This window comes from Stegodyphus dumicola, chromosome 6 (assembly GCF_044657685.1).
Source record: "Stegodyphus dumicola isolate Sdum_Otavi_A_Nest chromosome 6, ASM4465768v1".
NCBI lineage: Eukaryota > Metazoa > Arthropoda > Arachnida > Araneae > Eresidae > Stegodyphus > Stegodyphus dumicola.
Genome location: NC_140773.1, coordinates 76,703,726 through 76,730,682, shown reverse-complemented (window position 1 = coordinate 76,730,682; position 26,957 = coordinate 76,703,726). Strand labels below are relative to the sequence as shown.

General features: G+C 31.5%; 1 protein-coding gene across 1 annotated transcript in view; it reads left to right on the top strand.

Annotated features, from left to right (window-relative positions):
- The window catches only part of LOC118195242 (uncharacterized), a 97,121-nt gene that overhangs the window by 30,860 nt on the left and 39,304 nt on the right, over positions 1-26,957 (top strand). The window contains exons 2-4 of the mRNA XM_035366499.2: positions 23,214-23,372; positions 25,120-25,246; positions 26,171-26,314. Of these exons, the coding sequence (XP_035222390.1) occupies positions 23,214-23,372; positions 25,120-25,246; positions 26,171-26,314 (430 nt within the window). The remainder of the gene's footprint in view (positions 1-23,213; positions 23,373-25,119; positions 25,247-26,170; positions 26,315-26,957) is intronic.

The window sequence follows — 26,957 nt, the reverse complement described above, 5'->3', positions numbered from 1 at the left end:
GTAATAAAATTTCATGAGAATATCAAATAACGTAATTTTAGATTTCGAAAATATATATTATTTGCGTAAAATTTCTTTCGACTTATTAATATAGTAAAATTATAAACAAAGACGTTAGTAAATCACAAAAGAATATCATTTAATATCATTAAAGGAGTAAAAATCAATCTCGAATTATTGCAATTTATTTATTAATTGACCACTCAACGCAAATTCGAAATGTTGACAAATATCGCAAAGTTTGAAATTAAATACCTCGATCAGTTTTTGTCTTACGGGAGTCAAGAGTTTTATGTTTTATTTTTTATAGCCAGTTCAAAATTTTCCTAAATGTAATGATAGGAAACAGAAAAACATGTAAAAAGTAAATTTTCGTATTTTTTTTTTATTTGAAAATTCAAAAATATGAATCTTTGAGTCATTTAAAACATTTCTGTAACTGGAAGTATACGTCTACGACCAACGGTTCCGAAAATAAAGGCCGAGTAAGTATATCTAGTACGTATTCATCTAGAATCAGTGTGTAAATGATCTAGATGTATCTTCGATATATGTATCTTCGATTCAAGCAATGTATCTTCGATTCAAGCAAAGCATAATTCGTGTAAGGGCTCCATCAGGCCGTATATAATAAGGGCTTTTGTGGACATGGTGTATATATCTATTTATATCTTCGATTCAAGCAAAGCATAATTCGTGTAAGGGCTAATTCAAGATAGCTGATTTATGACTTCCAGATATCATTAATAGTTAGGATTTGTTTGATATTCTTCTAATTATGAAGAGAATAAAAAATTTCCAGATCTGAAAGACTTAAAGTTTCTTTGACTTTTAAAATCAAATTTCTTATTCCAGCAATCTAAACATATCTCAGAATGCTCGCTAGCCTTTTATATTAAGTGATGTTTCTCTAATTGAGACGCATTTACAAAAAGCTTTTAAAAAGGGCCATTTGAAAGTGGACATCTAATCTAATCAAACAATTCTTACAAAATAATAGTATCTGGCATAAAATCTTCAGCAGTTTCCTAAATAATGATTAAAGATACAGCCTAACAGTATCTAGATTAAATAAAGAATGGTTATAATTTTTTTCATCTTAGTGCGATAACTAGTGCTGGATGAGCAGACTGAACTACTTTGACTAAATTCCAAATCTTGCCAAACCGGCTGACTTCAATAGATGTTCTCCTTTTCCCATGTATAATAATGAATATGAGCCACTCTGCCTTAGAAAATCCTCCAAGAATGCATCCTACCTTCTAAGCAGATACTCATATGCTTTGTTGTAATCATATAAATCCAATGCAATCTAATCTATGGAAAAAAAAATTCTAAACTTGAAGCCAGAAGGCTAAAGACTCCTGTGTATCAAATTGCAAAATGAGTAATTTTGGTTTTAAAATGAGTCTAAGTAAAACTACTGAATTTGTATGCGTGATTATCAATACTGTGTATAGAGTACTTAACAGGCGTGGTATCTGATTTGTAAATGATAGAAGAAATATTTGTTTTAGTATTAAGAAAATTGTAAAAAGATAAGTGTACTTTGACATGTTTCATAAGAGAATTATGCCTAGCAGTGTTTTTCCAGTGTAGTATGTATAGCAAAAAGAAAAGCGGTAAGATGCTGGTAGTTTGACCCGAGTTCAAATGCCGGCAAAGCCCACCAACAGCTGAGCCGTAAAGTCTCTGAACACTGAACAGTTCGATTTGGGTTGGATTACAGGCGAAAGGCTGGCTGCATGGCCGTTTTGAATTTCCTGCATGTGTAACGTGGATACGCTCCAGTTTTCTTTAGGAAACCCTTCACGAAGGCATCCCTGGCCTTAGACAGATAGCTCTAGAGTGCTTTACTATAATCAAATTAACCAAACCAATCAAATCTGGCGAACGGTTTCTCTATGTGTAAGATGAATGTGAGAAAGTTTCTTTTAGAAAGTCCTCCACAAAGGCATCCCTTTTCATAGGCAGACATTTCTCTTGAGTTTTGCTATAATTCAATCCATTTCAAAGAGCTTTATATGCCTTATCTTCTAAGTACAGGACTTACTCAATCCGCACATGAGGCAATTAAATATTATTTATATCATAATTATCATTATTTCCTCCACATTCGAGTCCATTATTTTGCAGTAAAACTAAGATCAGCGCATGAAAATATAAAATTGTATAATCTAAGTTATACGACACAAATGCAACTGTTATTATTTGTGAGATATTTCTTTCGAAATAGGATTTAAATTTTATGCATCACATTATCGCTGTTTTTAATCGATGGATTTGAGCAAAAACTATTTATGTTCATGAACTTTTGTGTTCTTTTATTACTCGCTGCTTCATCCGCTGCCATAAATAAAGCTTATCTTGTAACTGTTAGGACTTGACAGCTGGTAACACAATAGCCCCAATACCTAATAAATTACTGCTAACTACTGCTTATTATCTACTGAGTAACAGCAGTATTATTCCTTAATCTACGTGTCTATCTCTTGATGTGTACTTGATTACGATAATTTCTATTTGTTTTTCTGTATAGTTTACATAAATCAAGCTTGTCAAATGAGATATATATCTAGGGAAAAAAAGGCTCAAATTATTTGCGTTATTGACCGTATTGCTGATTTAAGCCTTTTACTTTTCGGCATTGTTTTAACAACAATCATAATTCGTAAAGTTACGTTTGGTTTGTCTGATACCATCTTTATGTATAACAAAACTCTGTCAAACAAACAAGTCGTTGATCAGTGTTAGAACAAGTGAAAACAATGTGAAATGAATTTATATTTCTAAGAGCGTATTTGGGAGTCATAAGCAGAGGCGGGTATTAAAGTTTTCGCCAAAAATCTTCAAAAGATCGTACCATATCGAACTTGGAAATACTTCTTGTGTAAGTATAGAACACTGAAATAACGCAGTACCTTTAAACGCTCGCAAATAATATTCTCATTCAATGAAGATCCAGTCCAATTTTGTTGTAATAAAAGAATCGGATATCGGTGCATTTTAGCGAAAATAAAATATTCTTTGAAACAAAACCAACGTCCGCATATAAGTTTCCTTTAGATTCTTGCGCCCGGGTGCGCCATTCTACATGACTAGCTCCACCCGTTGAAGAGTTGTTCAACTAAAAGTTTCGCCATGGCCTGTGAAGCATCCTATTATTCTTTGGAAATTTTATTTTTGTATTAAAATAGGCCCCCTACTGGTCTTCCTTCTACGTACGTGTTAACATGTGACATTAAATGAACATTAATTAAATTGAATTAATGAATGTGCTCCTTTGGTTTCCAAATTTTATTCTATATTTTGTGAAGAGGTAATATTACAAATTTCTTTTTTTTTCCAGTCAATCAATTAATAATAGAAGTGTTAAAGGCAAAAACTATGAAAGAAGAATTATGTATTAGTTTAAGCAGTTTTCACATATTTAACAAGTAGAGCCACGAATCTTTTTTTCCTACGAAATCACAGATCTATTCATTATTTATGTACGTATTTTAGTAATTTTAAATCCTTGACCTTTAACATAATTTCTAGAACACAGTGGAAGCCACAAAAATTTCCCTTTCAGCTAACTCGTATACTCACCTTACTCACCTCCAGCTATCATTACATTTTCCAAAAAAACTGCACTCAGCTAATGCCATCACTAAACCATCATGGCAGCAAAAGGAAAGTGAAATTTGGAGGACAAACAACTATAATTTAACCTCATTAAGCAGCTACATGTTTAAAGATACCTTTGAGAAAGTATTGAAAACCTAAATTGGGGCAATTCACTATTAAACTAAATCTTAGACAGGAACAGCAAGGATTTTTCTGTTTTCAATGAACACCATGTTGTGGACAAACAATGGAATTAATTTTACGGAAGTTGTAATCCCATGGCCTTATTTTGCAGTAGACAAATTTTCTACTCACGATTTGGACTGCTTTTTTTATTGGCTTTGCACTAATATTATTCTGTGAAAAGAACAGCACTTAAGTATTCAGTAAAAGTTAAGTCGTGCTTCACGACAACTTCAAAGACAAAGGTTCTTCCTTCCCTTTTTCTTAAGATATTTCATTAACTGCGGTTCGTAAATCTGTCATTCTTCCTCTGTATCACACTGATAGAGTAAAATAGAAAATTCAAAATTTTTTCCAAGAATAAGATTTTTATATCAACAAAAAGTAAATTACAGTTTAATATGTCCTCTTTTATTTTGGACTTGATATTAAATCCATGCAAATGTTCTAATGTTTTATTGCTAAAAAAACGAAACGAATTATAAATAAATTTATTTAGTTAGTTAACGGTTAATCACGGTTTGTAAAATAACGACTTGTATTCAGAATCATATTTTTAATTCTCTTAGATAATGGTTAGTATCCATCCGTACATATTAAAGTATATAGAATGCATGATGTGAGTATATTACACCTTTAATGCAAACTTTATTAAATCCAAGCATCAATATGAATTCAGTGCATGCGTCTATGACAGCGATCATCTTACATCAAATCTATTATTATTTATGAAATGCACGAACTTTTTAAGGTTATTCGTATAAAATGGTTAGAACTACATTTCAAATTACTTCATGATAAAAATACGAGATAAATGTTTAAAAATATCCCCTTTCATGTAAATTATTAAACCCTATACTGTCCACTCTAAATGAGAATTTTGCAACAATATTTTTCTACCAAAAATAAAGGCCAGTGCTTCTTGCCTTCATGCAGCTTCATTTCCTCGCTATTCAAAACATCCACGAATAATAAGCTAGATAAAATACGAAAGTGGAAAGAAATTTATGTGTCTAGAATGGAACATATGAAAATTTCTAATATAAAGGTGCTTAACATGAAATTTTGAAATTTAGAAGGCCTATTGTAACTCCTACGGAGACCTCTGTAAATTTTCTTCTCTGAGCGAGTTTAATAGTGCTTTTCTTCAGTATAAAATATTTGCTGTCAAATGCCACACACGACATGCGTTCTGTTAGATAAGTCACAGATTTCCTATAACACCACATCATTTATTAAAAAAATAGTTTATTATTGCTTTGTATACAGCATACATTGAGTGCACACATTATCAAATGAAAATTAATAAGGATTCAGGATGATATTATTTTATGATTTTTTTTAAAGTTTGAATCAATTTTCAGTTTTTTTTATTATTGTCATGTTTAGTAGTGCCTGTAATTAACGCTTTCATAATTTAAGAATCAAAGCTTCCAAAACTTCTTTCTTTCTTAAGAAAATGTCTCCTATATTGAACTCGCTTTAGGTATTTGGTTTAGACAGATGAGTTTTTACCGCTATCTATTTTTGTACTTTACATACATTTTATTGTCTGTATCCTTAAAACTCGACTTCGTTACACAGAATTCCGGCGTCTTAAGGAACGTTATAACGAGCAGTCGCTGTAATGAAGGTTGATTCAATATATTCTCATTTGCTGAGGACTTTTTTTTCACTGATCTTTGCAATGGAGCTTTCGCTATACGGAGCGGTTGTCATAACGATAGTCCAATGTGTGTACCTAAATTAAATATTCCCTTCATAGACAGACCTCTATATTATATGGATTTTAGCTTGGAATTCATTAAATATAAAAGGATCATTTGAATGAAAAGGTACAGAATGAGATAGTTGTCTATTTAAGAACTCAATAGTATTCCTACGACAGCTGCATGTAAGTCTTATTATTTCATTTGTCAAGAATTATTAACAGCTTTGCACCCATTAAAACTTCTTCCATTATGGAAAAGTAGTAAAAGAAATCGGTTATGGTATTCGACATCACAGAGTTGAATTGTTTTAAAAAATAGCATTTCAAATTAGTGGAACTGCAGAATGTTAATTGGGAGTCATAAAAATGTTGTTGTGAGCTTAAAGTGAGGTATGAGAATCCGTAAGACTTACTGCAATTAATGGAAAGTACTGGTTGAATAATACATTGAAAAGGTAATATAAGCAGTTTCGTGAAGGACGAATGTATTTGAAAAATGTGCACTCAAATCAAACTTAAAATTAACAGCATCCCCTGCAATGATTTATTGAATACAAATTATCTCAGAACTGTCATTTGCAATTGCTTTAGGACGTTTTTATGTTCATATCACTGTGGAATCCACTTGAATTAGAACGTTCATCTCAATAATAGAATTAGTTTTTTACTACAAAAGGACTTTTACAAGGAAATATTCCAAAGGCTGGTTGTTCAGTGAAATCAGTGAGTGCCTGATAATCATGACCATTATTTTTCAATACTTTGGTAACACAAAGTGTTCTACAAATTAGAGGCTTTTCATTTGGAAAATCATTCATTTTAGTGCAGAGGATTAACTATACGCCTATTAACCTGCTATTTATTTTCTTATTTTAATACCTTGGAGCTTCCTTCAATATATTTCGCTTAAAAATGTTTTAGTATAGGCCAGTGGTACATAACAGTCCAGGTTTGTTTTTTCGAATAATGGACCCTTATCTCTGAGCATAAAGTATAAGAATTTGAAATATTTATAATAAGATCTTCCTTCCTTTTCTTAGTTTTAAATATAGGATAACTCTTTTTCAAGGAAAAAATCCGCACTTGGTTATAATTGGTAAGAGCTAATACCTTTTTCTTTGCGAAGACTGAGATAAAACATCCGTATATCTTTCTTAAAATTGTTTTCTTCATGTGATTAATTAATGTGTCACACAGTGCAATTTACTTGCAGAGCCTAAGTTCATCTGAATTAAATGCATCACAAAAAAAAGTGCGAGCACAGTTAAAAGGAAAATTAACAATCAAAAATCAGTATCTGAGAAGTTATTCGCTTTTTCGCTGTCATTAAGAGAATTAATGGTTTACTTCTTAACTTAAAGATACCAATAGCCGAAACAGAGAAGTAAAAGTTATTGCTTCAGAGCAGGAAGTCTTCAAGGACTTCAATCAAGTATATTAACCACCTGATCTTGACCTGAATTCTTTTTAAGTGAAATAATTTCATAGCTTCTTGACAACAACGCCCTAAATTCGCCTAAAGCCTTTCTTATGCCTATAATTAGTTGAAATCTGAACTGAAGATCTGTATGTTTTTTAAACGTCGAAAACTGCTATCACAGTTTTTTCTGTGCTGCTGAGGTGTGATTTGCTAACAGATTCTTTTCCATCAATATATGAATGCCTTACGATCAGATGCAGGGTATCCTTAAAAATAGTCACCAGTTTTAAGTGATTGCATGTATTGATTGTAATATGATTCAAAAGTAATATTATCTTTCTCTTTCTGCCTGTTCTAAAAAAGAGACATTAATCTTGTAAAATCCTAGTCGGTCACCTTACATAAGCGCAGCTTATAGATGGGTTCACAGAAACGCAGTTGGAAACGTAAGAGAACTGCAGACATTCTTATGATTTAACACCCTCTATCTTTTTTATGGTGATTTTTAAAATGTGAGATTTTTCACTATCTTTTTTGAAATAATTAGACTTTAAAAGATTACATATGAAACTCAGTATGTTAGTACTGACGTTCTACAACCAGTGGGGCAAGAACTTAATTATTGTTTAGATTGCTCGAAGGAAAATGACGCTTATGTTAAAAGCGTGTAAAATTTTGGCGAAATTGTCTTCGAATTAAATAAAGTTATGCGTTATGTTTATGTCATACACTGCGTTAAAAATCTCGGAAGAACGTGAAACTGATCACACACTCTAAGTATCTTGCAAGTGACGGAAATAATTTGTGTTTCACCATCAGTTGAACAGGTTTCAGAGTCTTATAGGAGTTTCAGTTGAAATATTTAAGCCAGCTTATCTTAAGCAATATGACTCACTACAAAATATTGATCGATGCTGGTCTTAACATTCAGGGCGCGGAAGAGGTGAAAAATTATGCGCGTAAAACGTACTTAATTTAATCTTTACTTTCCCTTATAGGGAGAATTTCTGTCATTATTTCTAACTTCGCAAATAAACAACCGACAAGTTATATGCCGAAACCGATATTTATTTCATAGAGATAAAAATGCATCAGAATTAGAACCGCACATAATCCTGACATATTTGCATCTCCCCTAAATAAGAATATGAGCTTTGTATATGCGCATGTGTGATTTTTTTTTTTTTTTTTTTTTTTTTTTTTTTGTATAACTAATTTTTAATTTATGTTCTTAACACCATACATTAAGCACACCTCATTATTCTTTTAACATTTATTTTATTATTTCTAACATGTATTCAAAATAGTAAGCAATGCAAAATTCATTTCGGAAGCCATATTCCATTGTCTCTTCGATTGTTAACCACTTATTGGCATCAAAAGCTTCAGAGGTCTATTTCAGGATGTTAAAATAATTTTTAGAAACGATTTTTATGCAATGTCATATTATATATTTTTTTATTTTTCATGATAAAAACTAATACTACATTACGTAAATAGAATATTTTAATCAGTGAAATATTACAGGAGGGGGTAGTGTCACAATTACTAAATTTCAGCAACGTATAAAATTGACAGAAAATGTCTTTCCTTCGTTTTTTAAGTCGAAACATAAAATGTATCTAGGCAAACGTTTCATTCTTTAACTAACTGAAAATGAATTTTTGATTCTTTTATATTAAAGCGGACACCGCGTAGGCCCTTGGCGACATTTAAAATCCATTACGTTAGATTAGGTTATTAAATTTTCCATTACAGATTAGGTTATTCAGTTTTGCTCATTTTCGCAAACTGAGCACAGGTTATCCTACTTTAAAGCTACTTTTATCCTACTTAAAGCTGATGCATTACTTTTTTCATTCTAAATTTTCATGCTTGCTTCTCCCAACTTCTCTCCTAATTTATGGCTGTTAAAATGAAATACATCAGTGAATAATCAGCGTAAGTTTTTAGCGTTTATTTTAGTGATTATTTAAACATCCGTTAACTTCCGTCGCTTGTGCGGTAATTGATTTTTAAGTGCAGATTTGTCATTTATGTACCAATAGAATCAAAACGTAACCAATTAAATAACTTGAATATTGGTAAAGAAAAATTTTTGGCTTTTTCACTGATATAAGCTTATTAAATGTAAAACGATTTAAATTTTTGCATTAACTATTCTCCGAAGTCCAGTTATTACATATAAATCGTATTAAAATTAAACTAACATAATATTCCAAATTTTTAATGCTAAAGTTTTATGAGCTAAATTGGTTGCCTTAAAATTATTTACTTAGATAAATCCTTAAGTATTTAAGGGTCCAAAATATTGAAACGATTGCAACTGTTGAAAATAAATACAGTGTTTCCTTCAATAAAAATAAATGCTGTAATAGTGTATTTTGTTTATCAAATTCATATAAACGACTTGATTTATTTCATAATGAGGAATTCAAATAACATTTTTCTCGCATTGTTTGACACTGGCAAGGGTCTGTTCACAGTTCTAATAACAATACTCAAAGACTTCAAGATAGAAGCAACTGCAAGCAAAATTGCATATCTTAGACGCATTCACGTGTTTTCAAATGCAAATAATAGTAATGATTTCTTTAGTGTGTTTTCTTTAGTTTTGTAGTGTAATAACTAAATATTTATTTATTCTAATATACTGAATATAATATGCTTTACATAGGAATAGTTGAGCTTGCCCCTGAGCATGCTTTCTTTGTTAATTATCCAAAAGTACATTTCCTCCAAGTCCTACGATTTAAATTAAAATCTGGCTTCGGTAAATGTTTAAATTTAAAGTTTCATTAGAATTTTGTTCAGCTGAAGATTAGTACTTTATCAGATCGAATAAGCCTTAAGCATTAAAGGTGAATAAAGGCATTTTGTGCCCATAGATTCTTCAAATTTCTGTAGTGTTCATATCTTAATCTAATTAAAACACAATGCCGTTTCCACCACTGCTGCTTTATAGTGTCATAGAATTTGAAAAGCCTCAATTTCAACAAAGGACTATCACTTAAAAATCGCTTTGTGAGTTTAAAGGCCAAATAACGTAATCAGTGATTTCCTGTCTTGATGCTTCCTCGAAAACGACATCTGCTTTCATTGCAGCAACCAGCAATTGATTTCTGGAATGATATTGTGAAGTCCAACTTTTCAAATGCAGATTTCCTTTGATGAAGGCTGAGAAAAACCTCATTGGGGTTTCAAAAACGTTACCATTGTCTTCCTCACTTCCACAACAAATAAATACAATTTGCACGTAATGAGGATTAACTTCCTTGACAGGTATTCCTCAGCTTGTGGTTTTATTTGTGAAAAGGCGTGGGTATCTACTGTACGAATAATGAGCACAACCTTGTTTTTCCCAGTTGCAAGCCGTTCATCTCATCACACCCTTTCAGTCTCTATTGAAATTGGAAGGCCGGATGATTCTGAAAATTGCGTGGCATTGCGTCTAACTCGATTTTGTCTGGCTTCAGTTCTGTTTATATTACAGGGTACTTTTAACCTCTGTTAAAAGTACCTCTGTTTTAAGTTCTGGTCGACCCTGAAATCATAGCAAAATTTTCTCTCATTGCCCATCATTTTTGCAACTGAATAAAAGACAAATGGGGATAAAATGAAATGATAAGTTAAAGAAAAATGAGGTTAAAAGTACTACATTTTACATTGCAGCAAATTACATTTACGATTTTCAAATGGTTAACATTAGTTTTTAGTGTCAATAATTTAATATATTCATTAACTTTGATGACTTGATGCTTTTTGATAATGACTATAATAAAAATATAGTTTTTATTATTACTAACTATTGCTAACAAGCTACAAACTGACAGAAGTAGAAAGAGTTAATCTAACAAATATAAAACTCGAGATTTATATCCATCAACAGAATAAACAACAAAATTAACAGAATAAACAACAAAATTTTCTCGAAAGATATCTGATTATTATCATAATGTAAACTAAGATACTATACTAATTTTAAAGAAATATCTGATGATTATAATAATGTAAACAAGCAAACATACGATACTCATTTTAAAGCAACTATCTTCATGCTTGGTGGTTTAATTAGTATGTATGAGGAATTCCAGATTTCTAACACTAAAACATCTTTCGTTCCCTTTATTAAGCCTTTATAAAATTTTAGAAAAATATTCTAAAGTTGCATTTGGAGTTGATAAATTAAATCTTTTCACTAAATAAATCTGGAATTGTGCTCAGACTTTTAAACCCTGCAAACGAATTCAAATTATATGTTAGAAATAATATAGCATATATTGCAACAAAAATAATTTAAAAAAATTTTTCAATTTATTCTTTAAAATTTCTTTCATTGTTTGTGTTTATTTTTTACTAGAGATGAGTTCAATTACCCAGTGTGAGTTTAATTACTAAATTTTTGAAATTCACTTCTAATTTGGTTCTTTTCTCATCTTTTCGTTTTCTTTTTTCCATTGATAAAAATTAAAATAATTTTATCAATATGATTGTTTGTTAAAAATTTTAATAAAATTAACAACTTAATAAACTTAACAATAACTTCTGTAATAAAAATCCCTTTTCCTTCCTCACAGTGTAAGAAAAGGTCAAACATTAGAAAAGTATTTTATTGGTTTCTGAGAAATATTAATAATATTACATAAAAACATTATAATTTATATAAATTAAGTATGTAAATTAAATATGTATATAAGCAGAAAACAATTAATATAGATGGCAGCCTAATTTAACCATTTAAAAAAAAACATCGTACAATCTTGCAAACATTTTTCAGTCTATGTGAAGAAATATTTTTAATTTACCTGCTGCGAGGCCAGACAAATAGCCTGGTCTCAGCTATAATGCCGTTTGATGACGCACGAGATCATAATTTTCAATAAAAATTATATATTACTTGAAACATTAAGTGCTTAAAAACAATATATATATTTTTATATACATTTGTATTATATTTAGGTTTTTTTTTTTTTTTTTTTTTTAGTCCAAAGGGGCTTTGTCCCTGAAGGACTATTGTTTTCGTTTTGCGATTTTGCGTCGGACTCATAAACGTCGGTTCACTTTTCAAACTGTTGCCACAAAATGTTAGAGTCCTGCATTATATTTGAAGAAATTAAATAATGAAAAATCTGCATAAATGATTGTCTATTTCTCGCATTGTGATAAAACAATGGTACATAGAGCCATCGAATTTTGAATGACGAAATCCTACTGCGAATATGGGCATCTGAAATCCCAAATTTGGAATTTGTTTTATTATAGATTTTATATTTTGTAAAACTTTAACGAATTTTTGATTTACAAACTCAATGCTTTAAAAGCGAGAAATGGCAACGTTATATAGAAAAAAAATACTTTTATCTCCAGCTCGCGAGACTGTGTATATCGAAAATTCTAAAGATATGCTTAATTTAACATTATTTTGCGATATTGCTCTTGAACTGAATTTTATGGTTTAAGTGCAAAGAACATGATATTTAATAAATAAAGGTAACACTCAAAACGTTAAAAAAAACGCCCCTTTGGACGTAATTTAAAATCTGAAACATTTCAGATTTTTTTTTTTTGATTGAATTAATTCATATATGAGTAATTCACAGTAGGATATATATAATTGAAGGTTTTGGTGAATATTTACACTTCTAATTCTACTGACAGTCTATTTTGGGTTAGTATAATCGTCTGAGCACTACCCAACAATAAATATTTACACTTCTAATTCTACTGACAGCCTATTTTGTCTTAGGATAATCGTCTGAGAATTATCCCAAGAATTTTAATCTTTTTTAAATTTTTAATCTTTTCTTTTTCTTGTTACGAGGCTGTCTTAATCGGCATTCAGTGTATTGCAGCAATTCGAATAACGTCTGAGAGATGCATTAAAACTCCTTTCCTAAATAAGAAAGAAAACTTTGAAAAGCACATTTTTATCCTATAAACAACGGTAGTTATAAAAAGTTCTGAGTGATGATTCTGCCACTTCTAGGATTGTATTTAAAGTAGTCCGGTAAATTGGCAGATTAAACATTTAAGTAAATATGAAGTTTTTTGTTTTCATTATATTAATTTAAAGTTATTACTAAAAATGGAGTTTAACGAAAATATCATAATAATTTTTTAAATGTCTAAAGGACATACATATGGAGACTAAAGAATTTTCGAGGGCATTCTTCCACATGGTATTTGAAAACTTTTTATGATAAATTCCAAATTTATTTGTAGAATAATTAATTTTACGTGTCTTTATTTTTATTTTATCTTGAATTAGTGAATGTATTGCTTTTATGGATTGGATTTAAATAATAATATGAATTCTGTCAGACAGATTTAATTTAAGGCTTAATTTACTTTAACAAACTAGAGCTGCAGGCTTAAAGAATAAAAATTTTAAAATACTTTCATTTTCCGCAGCGACAAGCAACAAACTTCTGTATATGCATTCAAAATTCAAGCTTAACGAGGTTTCTATTGAAAGTTCTCGATACATTTATCATAAGAATGATTATATAATTTCATAATAATATTTGATTGCACAAATGGTAAATAAAAAGTGCTGAATTTAAAACTCGTGCATTTTAAACTTTAATTTTGCATTTCAATTTGTCTGGAAAATAGTCGGGCAGGAAAAAACTATCGAATGCTTCTTTTCTGTCATAAAACATACACTGATTAAATTCACGTTTGAAAACTCTTCTGGAAAACAAACGGAAAGCTAAAAGAATAAAAAAAAAAAAAAATAGTACATCTATTCTGCGGGGGATACAAGTGACATACCTTCTTATCTAAACAGTATTGCAAAACAATTTGTTTATCACATTCTTTCTGTGTTAAATTTCTCCTGTGACAAAGCATCGTACACGATTGCGTAGAATCATGAATGTACTTGAGATCAAGTCTTTTTTGTGTGCTCCTGTTTTTCAGAACAAAAGGAAGCAACAATCACCCACGAACAAAAATTTAGGATAAGCCAGCTCATGATTGTTTTCTTGACTAGTAAGGATTTTTGGAACAGTTCATCTCTATTTATAAATTACCATATCTTTTGTAGAATTAAACTTTTAAATGTCGCAAATGTTACTTAATCATGTTACAGAAGTTATGATAAAGGAAGGAACTGAATGTGATATTTATGATAAGGAATCAGAAATGTGGTGTTTATTTTAAACTCTACTGGTTTCTTTAATTTTCCAAACCTAAAACAGAGGTTCGTGGTTTGAGTCCCGGTGAAGGCGTTGCTCGTTTTCCATCTCTCCTGTTTCCAATTAACCTAATGTTTCTACAGTGGCACGCCCGAACTAAAAAGGGTGGTGGATGATGATTCTCCACACTCAGGATTTGGCAATTGGGTCCCTTAAACGCCAGTCGCCCTTTAAAAGGGGGAGTATATAAGGTATTTCTCACGCCTTCTTAGCATGCCTTTGCCTTCGTAGTGTAGTGGTCAGCACGCTCGGCGCGTGTTCCAGAGGTCCGTGGTTCGAGTCCCGGTGAAAGTGTTGCTCATTTTTCATCTCTCCTGCTTCCAATTAACCTAATGTCTCTACAAAGTCGATTTCTTTTTATCAAAGACTTAGAACTTATTGTATTATTTACTAAATTTTTTTTAAAAAACTTATAGCCTGATGTCAGCAAAATCCATTAATAAGTAACAGCTGTATTAAAAAAAAAAGAGGCTTGTTTCCTAAAATTGGATTTATAATGTAATATTTCGTAATTAGCCACTGAGTTAAAGAATTGCAGAAATAAATATAACAGCTATTACAACGAGGTAGTAGATGACTATGCCCATCAAACAAAGCGAAAAAAATCACAAACTTCTTTTCCATACTAACACATAATTTGAGATTACTGCTTTTGGCTATAAGGGTTTAAATTATTTAGCTCTTTATTCTCTGTGATAAAGCTTCCATGTTGTATGTTTTCAACAAAATGATGATAAAGATTTTTAACCATTTTTTTCTTCTAATACTTATTGCGTACTATATTTTATTCTCTCAACTTATTAAGACAGATTCGTGCCTAAAATGCAAATGTGGTTATTAAAATTGATCGGATATATTTTGAGTAATCTTCAGGTCTGGTTACAGACTTACACCATAGATATTTCTTCATTTTGGTTATCTCCAATGCTCCTTAAAATTCGACACGTGCAAGTTTTCTATGTTACTGTGAAGGTTATCTATCGCATTTTGCTTCTGTTACATCACTTTCTCGCAAATTTGAACAGGTCTTACGTGATTCGATTTCTGTAGAAGATTTTGACCTCTGTATGCTCATAGACCTTCCTTTTAATTTATTATCAGACTCTGGTATTTTAGCTTGAAGGTGTTTTCGAAGAATGTGGAATGCCAAGCGTCCAGTTTTTTTCCCTGGCTGGTTTAATTATTTGTCTTTTGGTGTTCTGTGTCTTTTGTACTTAGTGTGTTATAGTCTTTGGTATATTTCGTATATGAAAGTTTAGTTAACTCTGAAAACACTTTTTGTATTAGATCTCCTTGGTTTTTCCATCTTTTAATTAAGGTTTTTAAAACTTTACATCTATAATGGTATATAGCCTTTTCATACGTAATTTTTAAAATTTTTAATGAAACACATATTTAAATTCTTATAAAACCTAAAGCATGATTTTAACTTCATTTTATACATAATAAAAAAATTCACTTTAATTACATTATTTTCAAAGTATGAGCTATCGCCACATCTGCTCCTTTAACTCCCAATTCATGAGCCAGTTTCTCTTAGAAAATCCTCCACAAAGGCATTTTTCTTTTAAAAGGGTTGGCAAAGTAAATGCCTAAGCCGTTTTTTCAATTATTTGGACATTATTTTTTTTTCTAAACTGCTACTCTATGCCCCTAGACAGCGCTCTGCCAAAAGTAAAGAACTATTTTTTGAGTGTAGCGTTTGTGTATTTGAAGATTGGTCCCTTGTTTATAGCGAACGGTTACCATTAATTAATTATCTGGTTCTTAATTTAGAGATGTTTATGCTTTGTTATTTTATGCCTTCAAGTATGTATTAATAGGCCGTCTCGTAACTGTATGTAATTTATGCTTCTTTCTTGTGAACTGTTTGGATTATTAAAATACCTGAAATGAGACTTATGTTCTAGATTCTTCGACTACGATATTGGATCACGGAGAAATTAAACAAAGAGCATATAAGTTTAATTTCGGACTTGACCGTATCATGCCAAAAATAAACTTTATTTCAAAATTTTAAAAAATCTGACAGTAAAGAGTTAAATTCAAGCTGATAATTAATAAGCCAGAAATTTTGCTTTTTGTGGACATTGTTGCATTTAGGTATAGTCAGGCACTTCCCCAACAAAACCAGGGAAGGTTTTAACAATCCAAAAATCTCAAACTGGAACTCGCTGCTGCCTTTGTTGCCGATACAAAACGCACGTCCGACCTTCCAGCTGAAAAAAAAAAATGGTTCAGTGGAATAAACAAAAAAATAAAGGAGCCGTTAGATAAAACATTTTTCCAAAAGGTGAGGGACAAAGCTATTTTCTTTTTTTCATACGAAACTTTTTTATATATATTTATCCAACGGTGCCTGTCGAACTGGAACCATTTTTCTCATGGCAGTCATCCCCCTTTCTACACTCTTGAATCGGAGTTCGCTGTAAAGTACACAAACTACTACCAGATTCTGGTCAGTGGCGTTTGTGGTTTATTTTGTCAGTGGCAATCAGGATCTGTTTCTAAAAGTGGACAATAGTGGGAAATAGTCGGAAGTTTCTCGTTATCGCAATGAAGTGAAATGATGATATGTTCATTGAAATCAAAATCTCGGCGGCAATCGAAGCCTTGTGGTTAAACATCCTTGTATTTATTGACATTTAAGCAATGGCCGTCATTTTGTGTTTCTTCTAAAAAAAATCAAGTAACGGAAAGGAAATGAATGTTACATTAGACTTCTTTGTTAAAATGGTTTTAATTGAAGCATTCGCCATTTGAAATGGAAATCATGTTTTAGGAAGAGTTAAGTATCGGTAGTTAACCCTCGATTTGAAACAATATGAAGTGCATGATAATTAAAAGATCTTCTCAATTAAATGTCATTCAATGCTGAGAGTATCATTGCTGTTAGATTGAGAATAATCATACGTTGTGCTCAATTAAAATGAAAGTAATTAATTAAATGTGTCATAGGAATGGAAATTTATTCGTCTTCCTATCAGTGTTAAAAATAATGTCAGTAAATGCAATATGTCGTCAAATTTAGGAATTCAGTGATATTCGACCTTATTATTGCCTATGATGTAACATATGATAACCCGAACAATCTAACTAGTAGCTGAATATTTATTTCAATAAATTAGTAAGTATTTATCTTGATTTTCAGCTAAGAGCATACAAATCGTTGATAACCATAAATTTTCAAAAATAACACACTTTAAATTTCATCTTTACGAATTTTTACGTCATTCGAATAGTCGAATTCTTCGGACCGTAGCATTTTTTAAAAAACGTTAAACGTCTTAATTCAAAACTTTGATAGATCAGAGCTCTATTGATGCTCAACAGAAAAACTTCCTTTAAAAAAAAAATTAAGAAGAAGTTCCTTACTGCTATAATTCCAAAGGTACCTAGAACACCAACATCACGCTGTGGCGAGTGTAAGTGGCCATAGTCTTACATTTTGAGGGGAGAGGGGATTAAACTTTCCCTGTTCAGAATTTAACTACGTTAACTCTTGAAATAGAGTAATTGAGTCCTCTCTTCTCGAAATTTGATTTTAAAAATTCTGGGAAAATGTAAAATAAATTTGGACTGTTACCCACATTTTTTATCAAATTATATTATGAAAATAAACCATAATATTTAAGAGTTTTAATTACGTACTCCATTTACTAAATTTCATTTGCATCTTCTTAGTAAATATAGGTAGCATGTCCTTAAAGCAGGGAAAATGAATGTTTTCTATTTCTTAAGAACTGTATTCCAAAATCTGCCTATAATTAAAGGAAGATTTAAAATTTGGCTTTAATGAAATGTTTTTAATACTAAGGAAATTTCATCTTATAACTTTTAAATAAAGGCTTCGAGAGATTCGACAACTCTTTAAGATTCAGTTACCAGAATATTTAGGATTTGCCTCGCCTCTATTTTTAACTTTCATAATTTCTGGTGTAATAATTTCTTGAAAATAGTATAAATTTAATAATGAAATAGGCAGTAAAACTAACTGAATTACGGATAAAGTGCTTAAAAAACAAACGTAATATTAAACAACCAAAGCAGACCGATAGTAACATCAGCCATACCATATACTATATACACTCTTAGACAAAAAAAAAAAAAAAACGACGCACCAAGAAGGAGTTATCCAAATGGGACGAAAATCGGTAGAAGTGATGTACATGCACAGAAAACAAATGATTACAATTTGAGAGAAACTGGATGATTTATTGAAGTGATAGAGCTTCACAAAGGGAAAAAGTCAGTAACGCGTTTGTCCACCTCTGGACCTTATGCAAGCAGTTATTCGGCTTGGCATCGATTGATAGAGGTTGCGGATGTCCTCCTGAGGGATATCGTGCCAAATTCTGTCCAACTGGCGCGTTAGATCGTCAACATCCCGAGCTGATTGGAGGGACCTGCCCATAATGCTCCAAACGTACTCAATAGGAGAGAGATCCGGCAACCTTGCTGGCCAAGCTAATGTTCGGCAAGCACTAAGGCAAACAGTTGAAACTTGTGCAATGTGTTTCAGCAAAACTTGCTGAAATGTAAGCCCAGGGTGGCGTGACATGAAGGACAGACAGGGTGGCGACGGATGATAACCAAAGGGATCCTACTATGAAATGAAATGGCACCCCAGACCATCACTCCTGGTTTTCGGCCTGTCTGCCGGAAGACAGTCAGGTTGGTATCACACTGCTGTCCGGGGCGTCTCCAGACTCGACTTCGCTGGACATCGGGGCTCAGTTCAAAGCAGGACTCATCACTGAAGACTATTCTACTCCAGTCAGTGACATTCCAGTGCGAATGAGGCGGACACCACTGTAAACGGGCTTGACGTTGTACAGAGGTCAATGGTAAACGGCACAAAGGGCGCTGTGACCTCGGCCCCCTTTCTGTGAGCCGTCTATAAATGGTCCTTTCGGTCACTGAAGCTAGTTTCAGGTACAATTGATGATAATGATGCATCTGGGACTGTGAGTGCCGCTCTGACGATTGCTCGGTCTTCACGTTCTGTCGTTTCTCTAGGCTTACCCCTTCCTTCTTGATGCTTTGTGCGGCCATGGTTCACACATTCCTGCCAACATCTCGTCTAATAGTGGCATCGCTCCTGCTCAAATGTCGAGCTATTCGCCGTTAAGACCAACCGACTTCTTTGAACCCAACTACACGACCTCTCTCAAATTCTGACATCTGCGCAAATCGTTCGTGCACCTGTATGCGAGGCATAGTTACTGTCTACCAGAGTACACGGAATGAAATTCGTGAAGAATTTATCACCTAAAATTGTAATTTCTCCTCTTAAATATCCTGCCAGTCGCGCAGATCAGATGCGCTGTAGCGACAGCCGTTCGTTCATTGGCAGCTAAAATGTAAAATTTGGCATTTTCCGTCGAAACCTGTATGCATATCAATTTGTGTCCAATTTACTTTATATCTTCGCGGTGCGTCTTTTTTTTTTTTTTTTTTTTTTTGTCTAAGAGTGTGTGTGTATACATATATATATATATATATAACTCTACAAGCAGCTGAAAGTATGAAAGTAACGTAGTTTTAGCTAACGCTCTGAAAAGAAAAAAAAAATAATTGAATAATTGTTTAGCTGTCATAATACTCTTGATTGTATGAGATTAAAAATAAAATCGTAGATCTGCTTATAATGGCGGATTTTAAATCAAAATTGTCCAAATAAATTTAAGTAACTCAATCGCTCTTGCTAGATATTATTTTTATACTTTTTAATATTCTTAAAGTACAATTCTTATATGGCAACCCACGAATTTATTTTTGGCCCCATATGTCAAATAATGTCATAATAGCTAAAAAATTTATTTTTTGTTTAGAATTAGTTAAATTTTTAACTGGAACTATATAACTTATAAGGTATTTTCTCTATCCTTCCAGCATGCCTTCGCGGTGTAACGATAGCACACTCGGCGCGTATTCGAGAGGTCCAGGCTAGAGTCCCGCAGAGGGCATTGCTCATTTTTTGCGATTCCTGCTTAAAAAAAAAACACTAATGACTCTATAGTGGATCCCGAACTAAAAGGTGTTGGACATATAATTCGTCACCGCCAGAATTTGTCGACCGGATCCCATCAACCCCAGTCGCTCTTTAAAAGGGGGAGTATATATTGTCTCTCTCCTTCTAGCATGCTTTCGTGGTGTAACGGTTAGCAGACTCGGCGCGTATTCTAGAAGTCTAGGTTCGAGTCTAGGTGATAGCATTGCTCATTTTTCAGGTTTCTTGCTTTAAAAAAAAATTATAAAAAAACTAATGACTCTACAAACTTTAAAAGGTTTTTGAATATTTCATTTGTCATTTTATAGAATGGGGGGATCGAAACGCAAGAAAACCACTGCCTCTAATTGTAGAAATTCTTTCCTTCTAATCAACACAACAGTTAAGTGAATCATATTTTCCTAAAGTCTTACGACCTATTCTGTGGTGTTAAATTTACATTTAATTCCCATAAATTTCTGTTTGGTTTAGAAATCTGATTTTATTTATCACTTAAAATCATGGGGCTATTCACATTGAAGGATTAAATTTTTTACTTAAAAAAATCCATCGTTGTAACCAACTACTTAGTAACTAAGAATTCAAATGATTTTTGAAAAAAAAACATCATATAAGTTGGAAATTTCGAAAACATTCATTTTCGAAGAATATTATTTAGTGTATCCGATGGTGTAAAGATGAAATTCTTGTCATCATTAATTAGACTCTAAAACTGGAATACAGGACAAACTTTCAATGCTAAATAAAAACAATTCCCTAGTAAATCTTTGAATATTGTCGTAGATTAGTGTATCTTCATCACAAATACATAGGTCTGGAAATTTGCAACGAAATCGAATGGGTAGAAAGTTGCCAAATATTAACTTCAAGATTTATAAAAGTAGCGATCAAAAAAAAAAAAAAAAAAAAAAAGAGACAACTCGTAAATATGCCTGTCAGGAAAAGTTTCATGAAGCCTTTTCTTTTCACTGTTATTTTGATCCACACATATTCATTTCGCAAGGGTCAGTTAATTACAATGGAACATTATACGTTAACTTGTATGGGTTATCAGGTTCGATGCATAAATCAAGGTCAAGCCAATTTGTAACATTTTCATTTAACCTATTATTTTTGCATTATTTGAGCTAAACGTATATCGATGCAATTCAGTGACAAACAATCCAATTTTGTTGATGAGATTTACGTATTCTTTTAGTGTTAAGTAGGTCATTTTATATTTTAGCTGTTATTTAAAATAAACTAAAGGAAGTCCCAAATTTAATTCCACATATCGGAAACTTGTGAAGGATATACTACATTAAATTTTTTTATAAATGACTGCTATTTTTTCTGACATGAATGCTTCATATTAAATAAGATTATTTCATGAATATGTTAGCTAACTAATGCAGAAGTGTTTATCATGAATAGACTTATAAAAAATACCTTTATAAAATCAGTCTAAGGAACACTGTTTTGAATACTTTCTTAGCTATTAAAACCTAGTAAACGAAAAATTTCTAAACGTAATAAAAGATTCATTTGAAAAATTTGAGTGTGAAGCCCTGATTTTATTAACCATTGTTTTATCTTTAGGCCTAGATTCGAATCCTGAAAAAGGCAGAGATTGTTTACATGTATAGTATCTGTAAATGTATACGCGATATGGAGGCAATTAAAATCACTGTCACGCAGAAAGTCTGTCGAGAGGCTGATGGTTGATAAAGGGAGTAGGACACGTACTCTGGGGTATTCTTCATTAAAACTGGGACGGGACTGGTTAAAAGTCGAGCTATCACCTATAAGATTGGTCTTGGTCAAAGAGAGCCGCTTATTAGCTTTTCGCCATGATGAATCAATTCATGAATGTAATCAAAGTTCTCTCAGATTACACAGATCAGAAACAATAACAACAGATAAGTGTAAGATAATTTAATTATTGAAGCGATTCACAAGAGGTAAACTGAAATTAGTTTGTTAGATAAAACAAACTATGTAATTTTCGAAGTAACGTAGCTTCAAAAAGAATATGAGGTAATTTATCAAATCATATGACACTAGTAGCATTGATAAGTCTGTATTTTAACAGCATTTGCTCATCTGCCATTAACTTCGAATGAAACCGAAATACAAAAGAAATATTTTAATTACATTCTCAAATGAAATTTAGGAAACATTCTCCGTTGTTTTTATGCGTTGTTAAAAACTTACACTCTTTTAAACTACTAATGAAAATAAAAGAAACAATTAAGAATGATACTTTTTTACAACGAAACTACTTAAACACATGTGTACTATTAGATACTATGTATATATAACTTTCTTAATAGATTTTATGAGGAAAGATAGAAACTATAAGACAGTGAATTAAAACTTAAATTAATATTACTAAAATTAAGACTAAATTAATTTGATGTAGTTAATAAATACATCTAGACATGAAATAGCAAAGTTTCTTTTACAAACTTCCCGCATTATCAGAATATAACGGAAAAGAAAAAAGCTACACAAGAACTCCGTATATCAAAATATAAAAGAACAGAGTAATAAAAATAATTAAAGAAATCAATGTGTTGCATATTTCTTAACATCTCTTCAGGGGGTTGGTACTAATGGAGAATATAACAGGCTAGCCATGTTTGAAAACATTTAATCATCAACCTCTGAAAAGATAGTATGTAATCAATAATACATTGAATTTTTTAATTCTTTTTATTATTTTATACTTTGATTAATTCTTTTTATTATTTTATACTTTGATGAATTCTTGTTTTACTTTTTACTTTTTTCCTCGTGATTTCATAGATTACGTTCTAGCTAATCTAGAAAGTTTTAAAAAAATTTGTTGTTATTTTGTATTATTTCTACTAAATTTACTACAGCTTTTAGTTCATTTTTTTTAAATTCAACTTAGTTCATTTAAATATCGTTCTATCATACAGATAGAGTGCCTTAAGACTAGCTTCTTTGTCTTTATGCTCTCCTAGACGTGCATTTTATATTTTTATTGGTGACATACATAACGTAAAACTTATCTTGTATTTTAATGTTTTTATTTGTTTTAACCCTTGAATAATTTGAACTTCTTTTTTTTAGTTGGCGCAAACTTTAGAATATTCTTTGTTCCACAAAGAGGCATGGAAAAACGCAACATCATTTGCCTGGAAATCATTCAATGATACCCTTTTGAGAAGATGGTTCAAGAGCCTATCTGTGCTCGGCACAGCTGCGCTACCGGAAGACAAATTAAATGAGGTAAGAAAAGCAACTGCCAAAGTGCACATTTTTCCTACATTTAACCTACAGTTTCGAAAAGAACTGTAAAGTAATCCATAAAAACAGTTTTTCTTTTGTTTCAGCCGAGTAGAACACGGTGATTGCCTGTGACTGTTATTCAGATATCAAAATAAAAGCATGTCGCTTTTACTTCGAGGTTTGAAAGCATGAACTTCGAATATTCGTACGATAAATTTTAAAAAAATCGCATCGACAAATAGTTCATTGGCAATGATATGCATTCTTATCAATTAGTTGTATGGCATTATAAATAATGGGACTCATAAAAATGAAAATACTTTTAAAAAAATTCGCATCCTTTACATTACAATATTTTACCAATGTTGAAAATTTTAGTATTTCACATTTCGAAAACATAAAAAAGAGGAACATTTTTTACTTGTGTGATATTTATAAAAATAGATGTGTGTTGTAAATAAAGCATGTAATCGGCACCATGCCAAAAAAAAATGCATTTTTCGCTCTTTCATTTAAATGTATTTCCTGATCAATCTTTGCTACGTATGCTGTATGGGAAAGCCTGAATACTTCCTTTTGGCTATGAACTGCAATTAAATGCAGCAGAGAATGGGAATAATTAAATATTTAATGTTTTGTAGTTTTTCATTTTTACATGGATGTAGCTAAAGATTTTTTTAACTTATTTCTGAATACATTCTGTAGCTTAGCATTTCCATTTTTCACTTCTCGTTGCATTGCCTTACTTCGTATACACTATCTAGAAAACTGACAGTTCTGTTAAATGCTGCAATTCCAAGTGGCATAACATATTTAATTTACCTTTCAAATTAAAATAGTACATTGCTTAAAAAGTGAATGGTTTGAAAGCAAAGTACGTCTTTTTTAAAACTTATTTTTAGAAGTATACCTAGCTGAATAATTTATAGCAGAAAGATATACTTAATAATAATGTTAATTGGTGTACACTTTCAAATATATATGATTGATAGCTTTTCTAACAATTTTCACAATTAGCGTGTTAAAGAAATATATTTCTAAAATTGTAGGATCATTAGGTTTGTCGAAGCAAAGACGACACAAATTTGTAGTGCCTTTGCTGAGATTCGAGCTCTGGACCTCCCGATTACTAGCCAGATGTGCTTTCCAGTTATACCATGATGGCACATGGTAAGAATGGAGAAAAATCTTGCAAAACGAGATGTTACGTACTTCAACTACCGAAAAAATTGGTTTTCAGCACCTAATAAAAATTGTCTTTTTAGCTAATTTAAGCAACTTCACTTTTACAAGATTACTCATAAGTCTTGAATAACAGGACTTATCATCTTATGGTCTTTAACAATGCATTATTGAAACATATAACATAAAATGTATTGTGTACAGAATATTTGTAACAATATATAGTAAACGTGCACGGAATTTAATCATTACCAGTCGATATATATCTTTACAATGCATTGTCAAACAATACAAAAGGATCAATCCTGTGATTCCAGGCTTATGCTCTGTACAATAATTGTCTGTGAAAGCATTTTTATAGAAGTTCTTTATTTGTTATCTACAGTTATAATTTTATCGAATTGTCGCTGTTAATGACTGTTATTTAGAAAGCTGTTCGGTGCTTTTAAACTAACCACTGTCAAAATCTCTTTTATCTGTTTAGAAAAAATGCTTTTCCATAAAAGAAATTGTATGTCTTGTACCAGTAATCTCAGTCGTAATAAAATAATAATCTTTCTTTCAGTTTAATAGATTGAAAGCGGAAATGAAGAATACTTACAGCACAGCCAAAGTATGTCCATACACTTTACCTGCACTGAAAAAAGGGCAAAAGCCAAAGGACGCTGAATGCAACCTCACTTTGGAACCTGGTATGGGTTTAGTTTCATGTTAAAACTGAAAATTAAATACTCTAAGTATATCTCAAATTAAAAATCATCCATTCAAAATAATTTATTCTAACTGGACTGAGGTAAGATGGTAAATTTTTTCAATGCGATTTGCTGAAAGAAGAAGAAATTCGGCATGAGCAGGTTTAAAACGAGACTGCTTTTTTCTTGTTTTGTTTTTGCTAATAACCGATGTATTTAAATATTTGTAAAACTAACAGCTTTATAGAGACAGTTGATTTTTAACATAATAAGCTTTATTCGAATGAGAGCTGCTAAAAAACTCTTAATATAATAAGCATATTTTCAAAAGGAACTCTTAGCAACCTTAGGCATTCTTTGAATTTGCCGAAAAATATAATCTCTCATTTATTTAAAACTGAAAGAATTGAAACTTACTTATGTTAATGTAATTTCTTTCTTCATCTTATTCTTCTTGCATTCAGGTATAAATTATCCGGTATAGATATCCATTTTGCCACTGCATAAACGTATATCTGGAAGTGCGCGTTTTAATCCTGACTTTTTTAAAACGACTTCAGATTCTTTTAAAATATCTTTGCGACAGGAACTGCAAAAGTATGCAAACAGCAAAATTGTCTGTATTTTTGTTTATAATCTGTTTTTTATTCTTTAACAAAAGAAAGTAATGAGGGCATATTATTGGGGGAGGGAAAGTTTGTTTAATAAGAGGCTAAACCGAAGCATAGACCACCTTCTTGGAATAGCCAACCAGAGCTAATTTTACGATCAAAGTTTGCTCAATTTTAAAGTTTCATCCTTTTCTTAGATTTGTTAAAATTTCTTTATTTGCATTGACAATAAGATAAAATTATAAACGCTGACTATTACTAATATATTAAGAAAATGTAAGCTATTTTAATGTTTTATTTCATATAACATTAGACCTCACGCGAATTCTTACGAAATCTCGAGACTATGATGAACTAACTCATGTCTGGAAAGCCTGGAGAGATGCAGCTGGAAAACCTATTCGAGAAAAGTTCCTCAGATTCGTCAACCTCAGCAATGAAGCAGCAAGATTAAATGGTAAGAAATGTTTTTGAAGAAAATATTTCTCATACAGCATATATCTTTTAACATTTTGGTCTATTCATGCTGTATATTCCTTTCAATATAATTATAAAAATTGAAATATTGTAATAATATTTAGAAAGCGATGAAATGCACTTAAAGTGCAAATCTATCATTATCAACATAGTGGTAATGGTATTAGTTACAACAATTTAGAAAATAGAAATTTTCACTAACACTTTAGCTTCCACAATTCAGGGTTAGCCTAAAAGAAGTAGCAGTATTAAATGCTTGTAAATGAAAAAGCATTTATTTTTATCTAGAAACATTTCAAAACGTTTTATAGAAAGTATTTTCAAGTTTCAGACATTCTCGTTTTATTTATTTTCGTGACATCATCATCGTATGACCTTTCTTGACGTGAGTCCAGCAATATGGACGCTAATTAAGTAGAAAAAGCATTTTATGTGCTTCAAAATGCAAAAACAAAAATTTTGCTGTTACATAGCTTCATTTTAGAATATGGAATTAAGTCTCAGTTAAAAATCTGCCTCGGCATTTGACTGGCCTTCAACAGACCTAACATGGCTGTGGCGAGCTAGCCACGAAGGAGACTGGATTTAACACCTTGTGACTACTTCTGACATGGTTATATCAA